Source organism: Macadamia integrifolia, chromosome 2 (assembly GCF_013358625.1).
Source record: "Macadamia integrifolia cultivar HAES 741 chromosome 2, SCU_Mint_v3, whole genome shotgun sequence".
NCBI classification, from domain to species: domain Eukaryota; kingdom Viridiplantae; phylum Streptophyta; class Magnoliopsida; order Proteales; family Proteaceae; genus Macadamia; species Macadamia integrifolia.
This window is the reverse complement of record NC_056558.1, coordinates 3,143,564-3,156,789: the sequence shown is the minus strand read 5'-3', so window position 1 is coordinate 3,156,789 and position 13,226 is coordinate 3,143,564. Positions and strand designations below refer to the sequence as shown.

The window sequence follows — 13,226 nt, the reverse complement described above, 5'->3', positions numbered from 1 at the left end:
GAGATACCCAATCTTCTATAGCAAAGCAGATTTGAGATGGAGATTGAAGAGCCATGGTGAACATAAGATTGGGCGTTTATTTCACCTCTCACCAATTCAAAGCACCAGTCTACCGATTTTTTTTCGTTTTCAAACCTTCTAGCATTTCTCTCCAACCAGATGAAGAAGGGAATTAAGACGAACCCTTTTTGTCAGATCACCTTGAAAGAAACTTCTTTCACCCTGGCCTTCCACCAATTTAGAGTTGCTTCCAACTCGGCATGATCAGGCCATTGCATGTTAAAGCAGTTGCAAAATTTTTGCCACATATATTTTGCAAAATCGTAAGAAAAGAAAACATGATTTTTGGATTCCACCTGCATACCACATAAATTACACTTAGAGGTCATTGCAATTCCACGAGCCTGCACAAGATCGTCTGTTGGAAGTCTATTTTTGAACATCCACCAACCAAAAATCACTTGACGCGGCTGAATGTGGGACTGCCATAAAATGGAGTACCATCACACCTTAGGGGTAAGGCATCTCACGGAATTCCAAGCTGATTTAATTGTAAAAATCCCTGAAGAGGTGGGGCGCCAATAGCAAACATCTCCATGTTAGTAATGACAATTTTTTATGCCATCTCAAAAATTCTAGTCATGGCATCGGAGTCAACATTTGGGAAGACCCATCTATTGAGAGCAATGAAATCAAAAACCTTTGCTTTTAGAGAAACCATAGAGTTTTCATCCTCACCCAACATCTTCTCTATTGACATCTTATCCAACCAGCAATCAGACCAAAACCTAACGTCTTAGCCATTCCCTATTGTCCATTGTTCCTGGGACGAGATAAAATTTCAGACCTTTTTAAGACCAATCCAGATAGAGGAGGAGATCTGACCTGATTTCAGAGAGCCATCATCCTTGAGAAAGCGAGCTCGAAAGAATTTACTCGTACAAGATCCCTCATGCTTTATCTGCCAGGCAAGTTTGCATAAGCATGCAAAATTCACATCCCTCAGCCTTCTAATCCCCATACCTCCCTCACGCTTGGGCTTGCAGACATTATCCCATTTCACTACTATTTTTTTTCCCATTTCCAAATCGCCGGAACAGATAAAATTCCGCATCCATTTTTCTACCAACTTGATAGAGTACTCAAGCCACCAGTAAATAACGAAATTATGGATAGGAATGCTAGAGATCACAGATCGAACTAGCTCCACCCTACCTACCATTGACAAGAGTCTCCCCTTCCATCCTGCTAACCTGCCATTTATTTTATCTAATAAAGGCAAAATATAGTCATTCTTAACCCTTCCCTTGAATATCTCCACTCCCAGATATTTAGTTGGTAGTTTGGCAAAATGAACCCCCAAAAACTCAGAGATAAACTGTTTCCTGCGTGGGGCTACTTTACCAAAGAAAAGCCTACTCTTGTCAAGATTAAATTTCTGACCTGAAAATGCTTGGTATTTAACCAGGAACGATTGAAGATTTCTCACATAATTCGTAGACGCATTCATAAAGATAAAAATGTCATCTGCAAAAAGAAGATGAGAGGGGGTAAAAATACCTCTGAGACCCGGAAGAGACTTCATCTGCCTGCCATGCACTAAGACCTTTAAGCCTCTACATAAGACCTCTTCATCCAAGATGAAAAAAATAGGAGAGATGGGGTCTCCCTGCCGCAATCCTCTCCTAACCTCAAAAAATCCCACCGGGCCACCGTTTACAAGAACAGAGACTCTAGAGGAAAGCAAAAGATTATGGATTCAGGAAATCCACCTGCTAGAAAAGCCGAACCTTCTCAAAGTCTCAAAAAGGAAATCCCAAAACAAAGAGTCAAAGGCTTTATGCACATCCAGCTTGAGACTCATACCTCCACCCCTCACCGCATAATGCATCAAGTTGGTCAGCTCAGAGGCTAAGCTAATATTTGAAGAGATTATTTTTCCCTTTTGAAATGCTCCCTGTGCTTCAGAAATTAATTTGGGCAGTAGCCCCATAATCCTGGAAGACATGATCTTGGACAACAACTTACAGAAAAAATTTTCCATGCAAATTGGCCGAAATTTTTCTAAAGAAGTAGCCCCATCTACTTTAGGGATTGGATAGATGAAGCAATTATTCACTCCTTTTGGCAAAGAGCCCACCATGAAAAAGTACACCATAGCCCTGCAGAAATCAACTTCCACAATCTCCCAACATTTTCTAAAAATTTTTTCAAGGAACCCATCCGGACCAGGGGAGCTCTCTGGGTCGAGATCCCACACAGCCTGCTTTATTTCCACTCTACTCGGGATAGAGTCCAGGCTGACAACGTCATCCTTCGAAAGTATATTTGGAATGCAATCTAACAATTCTTGGTGAACTGTCGTCTCTGAAGCCTCATGGAACTTCTTGAAGTAAGATGAAACATAATCAGCCACCCCCTACGGGTTCATTATCCAAGAACCATCTCCCCTTTGTAAGGATGAAATCAGACTTCTAGCTCTTCTTAATTTCATAGATAGATGAAAAAATTTTGAATTACAGTCTTCACTTTTAATCCATCTCTGCTTTGCTTTTTCAGCCCATAGCTTCTCCTGCATTTTATTGGCTATAAGAAGAGCTGTTTTCTCATCAGCCTCTTTGGCAAACATATCATTAAACATGCCAGACGCTTCAATCATGTCTTGAACATGCTTTAAATCATTTTCAGCCTTGATCACTGCTTCATGCAAATTTGGGAAGGAGGCTCTCGCCCAAGACCTCAGCATCACCTTGACCCCCTTTATTTTTGTAGCAAGAACAAGAATGGGATTTCCTTCAATCTGACCCCTCCAAACTTCGTCGACCACCTTAATAAAATTTGAGTGTTCCATCTAGAAACCATGGAATCAGAAGGGAACATTTAAAGGTTTCGGCACTGAATCAGATACAATGAGCAAAGGGGCATGATCTAAGATAGAAGAAACTAAAACATGTTGCAAAATATTCTTAAAAACATCCATCCACTGTTCATTACAAAAGGATCGATCTAGAACAACTGCCACATTTCCCCTCCTCTGGTTATTGGTCCAGGTAAACTTCTTCCCTTTGGAAGGAATAGGCAACAGACTACAGACATCAACCATCGCCTGAAACTCAACCGCTGAACTGAGATTTTACGTTCTCGGACCCCTTTTTTCACTGGATAGCAGAGTGGTGTTGAAGTCACCCAAAACAACCCATGGGAAGGCCGAAGTTGCCTGTGACTCTAAATCTAGCCACAATTGGCGACGAATTACTTAAAAAGAACTGGCATGTACAAAAGACATCCCAGTTTTTACACCAAACACTTCAATCAAGATTGAGATGTGTTGGTCAGACATAGCATTCACAACAGGTCGAGGGATCCCTAACCTCCACATGACCCATAAATTAGGCACTTTTTCATGCCTCTCATTATGAATAAAATCTACTGAGAAACCCAACTTATTAAAAAACAACACCGGAAATTTGCTTACTTGCACCATGGGTTCAGCCAAGCATAATACTTCCAGGGTCGAGTTCTTCAAAATCAAGTGCAGGGCTGTTTTAGAAGCATACTTTCTCACACCGCGGATATTCTAATATAGAACACGCATTGGAAAACTAATTGGAGTTTGAGTTTTTACCAGACTTTTTCGCCTAGCTACTTTTTTTCTTCTGTTTTCCTCCCACAACCAGTGAAGCACCTTGCCTTTCCCTGCGCATTACTACTTGATCCACCGCAGTGACCTCCTTATGCACCACCGACACCGAGCCCCTTGAGCATTCAGCCATTGGTAGGGAAGAAATCACATGATCTTCAGAGGCAAAATCTGGGCGCTAGGTATGAGTTCCCACACGACCCCTACCCTGAGACACAACCAAACGCGACGTACGCAAGGGGTATCTTGCTTCAGAGGTGTGCTGATCTCCCTGCACCGCCTGGACCTGGGAAGAGAGTGTGGTCTCCTCGTGCACCAAGGGAAGATCTGGGTTGTCATCTGGGTCACGGTCTGAGGACCCATTTTCAGATCCAGCGTCTGACCCATTATTTGGAGAATTCATTTTGTTTGAGTTGTTTCCTTTTTCAAACGGATTCAGAATCCTGTCCCCATTTAATTCCTTTCCTATTTCATTAGGGTTTAAAATAGTAGGTTCCAAAAGGATATGAATATCCACTCCATCAACGGGCATATTCTAAGCGAGAATATTTGAATCCAAATATTGTCGCTGAGCTGGCTGAGATCTGACCCCACTGGAAGACTCAATCACCGAGTTAACCCCAGCTGGGTTGACTCCGTCTTCTACAAACACAGCCCCTGGAATCCTTCCATTGTTTTCCATCAAGGATTTCTTGGCATCGTCTACCTTCTTTTGTATGCAGGCGGCGATCAGGTGACCAATATGTTTACAGTATCCACATCTTTCCACATTGTCTTCATAGACAACCTTTTGACAGAATTCGAAAACCTGATTTGTTCCCGGCTCCAGCCTTTCAATCTGGACCTCCTCCACTCTCACAGTCGATTCAGATATGTCAATCTTGACAAGAATTCAAGCGAAATAACCCATAAGGCCTTGCCTCGTGTGTTTATCTAATGCCACCGGACTCCCCACTGCCTTTGCAATGGACAACAATACATTCTCATGCCAGTACTCAAGTGAGAGATCAGGTAGGCAAATCCAAACTAGCTTCATCAAGGATTGCTTCTCGTGAATGTTGAAGTCAGGCTTCCAATGCTGGAAGTGGATCAACTGTTCACCAAACCTCAATGGGCTTCTCCTCCAAACCGCTGATTTATCACCCTCACACTTGAATTCGAAAATAACATAACCCTTACCTAGAGGGTGCATTACCACTCCTTGACTCAATTTCTAGTTTGCACGAGCCTCCTCGCGTAGAGCATCAAGGGAAATCAAACGAAAATTCACTCTCCCTATCAGCGCAAAGCGAAAGTTCTGCCGTTTTACCTCATAGTCATGCTGAGGAATGACTATCCTTCGAATGTTTCCTGCCGGAATCGGTTCAGGCAGGGAATCAATGGCAGGCCAGGAAGCGCTCCCCACGGCCTTCGCATAAGACTTTTTTGGAGCAACCACCTCTGGGTTTCTATCTTCTTCAGGAATCACAGGATCTCGATCCAGAGCATGTCTCAAACTTCCATCTTCATCCTCCTCTTCGGCAGGAACTTTCCCCCCAAGATCGCCGGACACTCTCTCTCCTTCTATCTCCATTCTCCCTTTCAGAAGATGATGAGATATGTAACTGTCATCCATAAAGGATAAAGATGTACTTTTCAAGGGTCAATTAAATCCATTACATAATTACAAAATCTTGCAAATTCATTACTAATTATTCTATCAAATATGTTCTAAGGAAAAAAGAATACTACGTAGTTGTACAGTCTGCACTTTTGCACTCTAAACTCATGAGTTGTGAATGATCACCTTACCCTCTCCCATTGAATGCCAAGGCGTATGCTCCCATTGGTCTCCAAACTAGTGCAAGGGTGACATTGTATGACTATGTGGCAATCTCTACTTCTAAACTGAGCAAAAGGGTGGAAAGAGTCGAACAAGAGAGGCATAAGAAATGAAGTGATAACCAAAATCTTAGGGCTTGTTTGATTTTGTTTCTAGAAATGGTTTTTTTGTTTTTCTATGCTTAGAAACGGCAAAACACCCCAAAAACCGTTTGATTTTTCTATTTTGTTTCACTTGTTTTTAGAAACAAAAATATAAATTTATGCCTATTTTTGTGGCTGGAAACAGAAATGGAGAAACAAGTTAGATTTGTTTTTTTGTTTCTAGAAACAAGTAGGAACGACAAAAATTGTAAAAAACCCTACACTTCACTCGGCCTACCCAAACCCAACCCATTGTTGAAACTTCTGGCTATCCAAATGTGGTGATTCTAATTTGGTTATGCGAAGCTCATAATTTCAAATTACCTTCATCCTTCTAAAGCTCATATCCATGAAGCATATCTTCAACTCCAACGTTTATGCCTTCACTCGTGAGTTGCATTCCTACAACGTCATGCCTACACTCATGTATTAAACTTGACTACACTGTTGAAAACATTTTGGAAACTAAAAAGTCAAACACCTTTTTGTAATTCAAAAAATCGTTTCTTAGCACAGAAATGGCAAAAAACCTTTAAACTATTTTTAGACACGGAGAAACTAATCGAATGGGCCCTTTTAACTTTTGGTTAGCCTTTTAAAGTTTAGCATGATTTAGGTTTGGTTTGGGTTCGATTTATGATTTACATTTTCATACAGATCAAAACTCGTATGAAATTTCAATTTTCAATATCAAAACGAAACCGAACCGTTTCAGTTCGATTCAATTCGAGCTGTTAGCCTGTGAGCCCTCGCTCCCTCTTCTTCTCTCGTCTTCGCACTAAACCAAAGAGAGCTTGTTTGTGCCACTTTTCATTCACAGTAAACAGAGTTGTCTTCCGGAATTTCTCTGCAACTCCTTTCGATCAACACTATACCAACCAACAATTCTAATCTGGTTCCCTCTCACTCAATCAGTAGGAAGAAAATGTTAGAGGCGAAGAGTTTGAGAAAAGTGATCATCCCTCCCACTCTCCTCCAGAACCCCTCCCCTGCAAATCTCCAATCTACTCGACTCGCAATCCATGTATATTTCCGACCCTTCTCTCTCTATCTCTGTCAAACACCAACACGCATACACAGACAGGGTTACTCTCGCTGGTTTACTATTTAATGTTCCTGTTCTCATGTGCAGGTCAAGGAAGACAGCTCCGCTTGTTGGGTTTACATTGCTTCTGGGTGCCACGTTTATAAAGTTGAGGTTGTCGTCTTTCCTTAGTTCTAACTTCTAACCTTCTTTTAATGGATATAAGGGATTGAATTTTTTGTTTGAACCTGATAAGGATTTGAATTTGACTGATGGAAGATTTTTATTATATGATATTCTTACCTAAAATATGTTTATTTGTTGATTGGATTTGTTTTATTCGGTTCAGAGTTTATATTGGTTAGGATTCATAGAAAATTTTCAGTTTCGCCACTGAAGTCAGACGAATGTTCTACCACCACTGTTAGGTCCACACTGTGAGCATACTTTGGAAATTGAAGGCAATTATGAAAATTTGAATTTCTTCTGCGGCATCCATAGACGTAATGAATGATATAAAAACTAAACTTTTCGCTTTTTCCTTTACCTTCAGCAAGTAGCTCGTGATTAACTTGTTTTCTGGCTTCCTGCAAGAGGAAGGAGAAGTTTTTATTAGCCATGGATGACTCAAGGGCCATAGTTTAGTGTTTGTGATAATTTGAAGAACAGCTCTTCCTATAACATCAGTGAGCAATATCAGCTGAGAGTAACACCATTCTACGTATCTAGTCATTCTTGTGGTTGAATTTTCTAAAATATCAGTTGTTCTGCCTTCCTAACCTATTACTGGTGGAATGCGTAACACACCAGTTTGAAAATTTTCATCAAGTTAATTATAGTTTTTCCAAGGTTTCAAATGTAATTCTATATACTTGGTGAGAATTCTTCATTGACACCCAGAAGCGAAAATATTGCGGTGAAAACCATTATGGTGTTTGTTAACAGGTTGAACTTGATTTTTGGGGTCTATGCCTTTTTGTTGCTTTTCAACTCTCTTCTTGCATTTTCTTCACATACCTTCAAGGTTCGTAACACATTGTTGCCGAGAAAAAAGGGGGGGGGGGGGGGAGGCCGAACCACTATGGCCAGGTGATGGTTCTTTATCTTGTCTTCCAGGTATCTATGGAGGATTGTTCAGTTACCAAGGGAAAGGAGAGCCTTCTGATTCCTATCCACGCACAGGTAAGAAAGCCATAACTTTGCACTCAGCTATCTTTCTTCTTCTGCCCCCTGGGTGTTACAATAATCAAAAGAACCTCCACTTTATGGTATTAGTTGTTTGCCTCCATTTTTTATTTTTTTTTCCCATTCTATTTAAAACTCATTTCCTTTTGCTATATTTTTCCTTTATGAAGATCATTCATTCGTCAATAGTTAACTGCTGTCCACATCGATCTGAAATTCAAAGTCTGGTGCTTGCTGAAACAGAGTGTAAGTTTCTTCCCACAATGAAAATTGTGTTATATGTTTTGGACAATGTTTTGAGTATGTGCCAAGCTTCAAGGGTGACAACTATGACCAACAGCTTAACCTAGAAGCTACCCAAATCAAAGTTCACCTGGGATTAGCTGATCCATAACCAGGAAAAAGGGGCCTAATCTAACCCAGATTCAAATCGAAAATGATTAGCTGATTTATGAGCAGAAAAAACTGGGTGGTTCAGTTAGTTGTGAAGAATTGCCCTCTAGTATATCATTAATATGTCTTAAACACCAACATTTATGGGGCTGCTTGATATGATAAAGATGTATCATCCTATTTAGGAAAAATTCTCCCTAGAAAGAAACATATCAAGGGTGCATAAGAACACCATATAATTTGCATATCCGTCAAACCCATAAAAAATTAAAGGGAGCAGGCTTTATGGATGGGCGTGTTCAAAGGATATCTAAGGATGACCCACACCCACCTATTTGTACCACATAGCAGGTCCAATGGGTTTGTAGAGAAATAATCCAAAGTTCCCCTGATCACATGTCAAGTTTCAACTTAATTGAAGTTGGCTAAGTGCGGTAAATAGATCTCTCAAGAAATCCATGACGACCAAACAGGGTGTATGACAGTGCTTAGACTGTCAAGAAGTGCATGATAATATATGGGAGGGTATATTATTGTATTTAAGTTGGATTTAGCAAGGGGCCAATCCAAACAATTCTCTAGATTCCAGTCGTCAGAGACTCAGAATTGCCACTTCACCAATCCGCATGGCACAACCTCGATACTCTAGACAGGACCGTCCATAAAACCTTTTTCCAAACTCAAATCTTATCTCTTAGACCTTCATTACAATATTTTGGTCGCTGGAGCATTGAAAATACCCACAGGAATACCTACAAAATCAGAATGTTATTGTGTATTTTTGTCATCCACAGGAGTAAAGTTTTTTTACGCTTATTTCAAATTGCTAATATATTGTAGGAAACACTCATATATATGTAGACACTTAAAGCCATGGTGGAACGATATTGCTGATGTCAAAATAAAGTAGGAGGAAAAATTTTAGTTTTGGTCTTGTTCATTGGTTTACCCCATCTGGTGGGCGGTTCACCAACTTGGCAGCCTAATTTCTATTTGAATCAACGTTTTTTTTTTTTTTTTCCCCCTGATTTTTTGAGTTGTTGAGCTTGGCAATTGGCATATGGTGTTGGTATCCCAAACATGATTTCTTCTCTTCTTCTCTATTCTTCATCCTAAGTAGATCGATCTCATATTTTTTCCCTCCCCTTCCATTGATTTCATGTCGTCCTTTAACAATGCAGTTGCTTCCTATATCTCAGATTTGTTCACAGATTTGATCCTTGGGCTGCTTGCATCTGAGGTCCTAGATTTTCAGATTGAATTAGATTTGTCGTGGTATTTGGATGTGAGCATTTGTTGAGAACTTAGCACTTCGCAATTATAAAGCCCTCAGGCCATAATTTCTCTAAGATATGATACAAATGAAAAATAAAAGTTGATGAAGATCCAAGAGGTTATACGTCTTGGGCGGCATTGGCATATAAGAAATATCAACTGCTGAGCATGTAGGGCCTTTGGTCAGGCATCTTGAAAGAATGTTTGAAGATGAGAAGTTGTTGCCTGTTTGAAGAAGAGGAGGTGTTGCATGCAACTAAGATTATAAAAGAACACAGGATGCTAGGTATAGAAGGAATTAATGTTGCTTTTTATAAGAAGTGCTGGTCTATCACCAAGGAGGAAATAATTGAGGTGTTCTAAGAAGTCTCATGAATGGGATTGATGGAAATAGAATTCAAATAATACGTGAATATTTCTTCTACCAAAATTTAAATAAGCAAGGGATATTAAAGTCTATAGATTGACTAGTCTTGTTGCAATTCTTTATAAGGTGGTAGCTGCAATGATGGGTTGAAGATTAAAAAAGGTGATTGGGTTGGTCGTTGTCTTTTCTTTTCAGTGAAGGTTGACATATTCTTTGGAGAGTTCTTATTGCATCATTGCATGTGAATGCTTGGGTGTAATAGCTAAAGGAGATGGGAATCATGTGTAAGATTGATATAGAAAATATGATCATTTGGTGCCGGATATACTTATTTGAGGTCATGCAGTTTATAGGTCAGGGTAAAAATGGAGAGCATTCATTAGAACTTGAATTGAAAGTGCCTCTATATTTTTGGTTTTTGTATTTTTTGTTTTTGTTTTTTGTTTTTGTTTTTGTTTTTGTTTTTGTTGTTGTTGTTGATTGAATTTGGCCCTCCCAGACCTTGCAGTAGCAGGAGCCTCGTGCACTGGGTTGCTCTTTTTTGATTGAATTGGATCTGTTGACATATCTCATTGGTGGACATTCTCACATTTAGGGAAGCAAAATGCTTCTACATCTCTTTTTGGAATATCATATCTAATCAATCACTAGGACAGGTGATGAGTTATGAGACAATCTAATTAATAAGGGACCTCTGAGAGGGATTTTTTATGAACCACTGTAGCTTAGATATTTTGTTCTTGTAGCCATTATCTTGTGGTCCTTAATCAATCGTTCGATATGATTATACTTATCCATCTGTCCTCTTAATAAAATCTTGTTTACTTAGTGGGAAAAGGAAAGCATAGCATAGATGCTTGTTGGAACTGGATAATAGATGCTTCTGTCTTATTTAGTCCTTCCTCTTAAAGAATCTATAGCCTGCTCTTTGCATTGTTGAATCTGCCGTGGTTGATTTTTTCCTATTTGATGCAATACATATAGGCCATGGCTACTTTAAGTTGGGGACTGTTGATTCTAATGGTCAGCTTATTGTATCTCAACTAGATGCAAGTGGCCAAGGTATTTCTATTCTTAATTTACTTCTTTTTGGTTTTAATGGTATTTTGGTAACTGATGATTAATCTCTGAAGCTCAATCCGATTTAATTTCTCCATCTTGTCTTGAAGTTGAGGTGATTCTAGGTTTTCTATCCTTTGTAACTTTTTGGGTCCATCTAGGTTGTCTGTCTCTTGGTCCATTCTTGCTTTGTCTTTTCTTATTGTTTGATTTTTTTCTCCCCTTTTGGATCTTTTGGTTGACATCAATATATAGAAACACTTAAATATTGAGTCAATATGAAGATTTATGCAAGGAAAGAAAATAGAAAAGAATTTAAAACACTGCACCTGTTGTAGACTGCTCAAGAGTAGGCTTGTCATTTGTCACTTAAAAGAATCGGACATTCAGGCGTACACCATTGTGTAGACTCTTAGTTTATCGTAAATCTGTCAGTAGATCAAGGTATGCAATGCCTATGTTCCCCCACATATGTGCACCATAAGTAGCTCCTAAATGGCATAATCAGTTTGTGTCAATGCTTGTGTTGTGCTATGAAATTGGACTATGGTGCAGTGGTTAAAATCTTATGTATGCATGTGAGTCTTAATAATTGTGCATGCCAATGAATTGACTCAAAATACTGACACTTGGCTGTAGTAGTTATTGACTGATCTTTTCAGATGTTGACAGGCTTTCATATTCAGTGTTGCCACGGGATTGTGGTGTAGGCGAGGGTAGTTGGGCTGGTCTCTGCTTCAGTCCGAGTCAGTGGTCCATGGTACATGATTTATTTATTTGTACATATTCTAGCTTCTTATATTATTATTATTATTTTTTTTTTGGGGGGTGGGGGGAGAGGAAGAAATGAGAAAGAAAAGTTTTTCCCAGTTTTAGCATATAGTTTGTGTGAAAACATTTAGTTTACATGAATAATATGCAAAAATGTTTACACATATTTGAAAATTCTTGAAAATCCTACCAAATTATACCCAAACATTTCTTGGTAGATAGGGCCATGAGGTGTGCATTTGTTCGCAGTTTGGTAAGCAAAGGAAACGGGAATCCATCAAGACACTGCATTTAAAGAAGTGATCTACGATCTTCCCTCATTGATTTTACTGTCCAAAGATACAACTGAATTTCTCTCATACCACTGAACAGAAAATGTTTGGTATGTTGGTTGGGGGCATAGATTTTGTTATGGGAGGATGGCATTTTTGGACTCATTTATTGATTGCGGGTGAGTGCATAGAAGAAAGAGCATTCTGTAAAAATAGATCAGAACACCCTTCATCTTTTATGTGGCTTGGAGGTATTTTGTAGTACTGTACTGCTGAATCTGGGTGGGAAGTTGTGTTGTTCATATTGTATTTGGGCCAGGTCTCTAGGTTTCGTGGTGTTGTATTCTGTTGCCAATCATCTTTTTCCCTATAATAATCTGTCAGAAAACTGAAAAACAGAAAGAATATAAGAAAGTTTATGTACTTCTGATGGAATCGATATTCCTTGATTGCGGTTTCACAGTAATTGCAAAACTAGACAGAAAAGCTGGGGGGTGGGCATGAACTTCATCAATTATGTTCCACTGTGTACTATGAGTTAGTATAAAACTTGTCTGCCTGGTAGTTTATAGAAGATTTTTTGGTTAACTTGACTATATTTAGGATTATGCTTAATATTCCAAATCTCAAAGCTATACAACTGGTCTTGACAATTTCATCTCTCCAGGTAGCTGTGGCTCGTAGCTTTTGTAAAAGTGTTGATATTTATGACCAAGATATTCATGTCCGAAGTTTATCTCCGTAAGTCTAATATATATTCATTGTCCGTAGTTGTACAATTTCATTTTTTGTTGTTTTTGGTCCAACACACCAACCCTACTTTATGTGGGCTTGGGACCAGAGATACAAAAGTACTGGGAGATTTATCAACCATAAAATTCAGGGTGTCCAAACACAACTCCAGCCCAAACCTGCCTGGGGCTGCAGTATCAAAACCTGCCACACCTGCCATAAGTTATGGCTGGCCTCCCAAAGAGTCGGGCCAGAACTCAAATATTATCATTTTCTAGCCTGAGTGTTGATAATTCTTGACTAGCTTAGGCTTAGACTTTGACTCTACTCTCTTATCCGCCAAGGTAAAAACTTTTTTTGATACCTTGGTTAAGCATGACATCAGGTCCAACTTTTATACTAATTTTTAATCTGAATATTGTTCAACTCATTGATATTTAATCATTGGATGCCAATATGTCGATATATCATATCTGCCCATTGGCAACCTTATTTTGTTTCTTTAAACTTTGTCTTGATGGTTTTTTTTTTTTTGGGGTGGGG

General features: G+C 39.3%; 1 protein-coding gene across 3 annotated transcripts in view; it reads left to right on the top strand.

Moving 5' to 3' along the window:
- Positions 1–6,305: 6,305 nt before the first annotated feature.
- LOC122067384 overlaps positions 6,306–13,226 on the top strand; it is a 10,447-nt gene continuing 3,526 nt past the window's right edge. Inside the window, exons 1-7 of one of the 3 annotated variants that reach the window (XR_006136681.1) lie at positions 6,306–6,629; positions 6,738–6,803; positions 7,746–7,811; positions 7,985–8,060; positions 10,834–10,911; positions 11,571–11,668; positions 12,619–12,692. Coding sequence is in view for 2 of the 3 variants with exons in the window: in XM_042631219.1 (XP_042487153.1) it covers positions 6,531–6,629; positions 6,738–6,803; positions 7,746–7,811; positions 7,985–8,060; positions 10,834–10,911; positions 11,571–11,668; positions 12,619–12,692 (557 nt within the window). In the remaining variant the exon portion in view is untranslated. The remainder of the gene's footprint in view (positions 6,630–6,737; positions 6,804–7,745; positions 7,812–7,984; positions 8,061–10,833; positions 10,912–11,570; positions 11,669–12,618; positions 12,693–13,226) is intronic. The other 2 variants (XM_042631219.1, XM_042631228.1) reach the window with 2 other exon arrangements.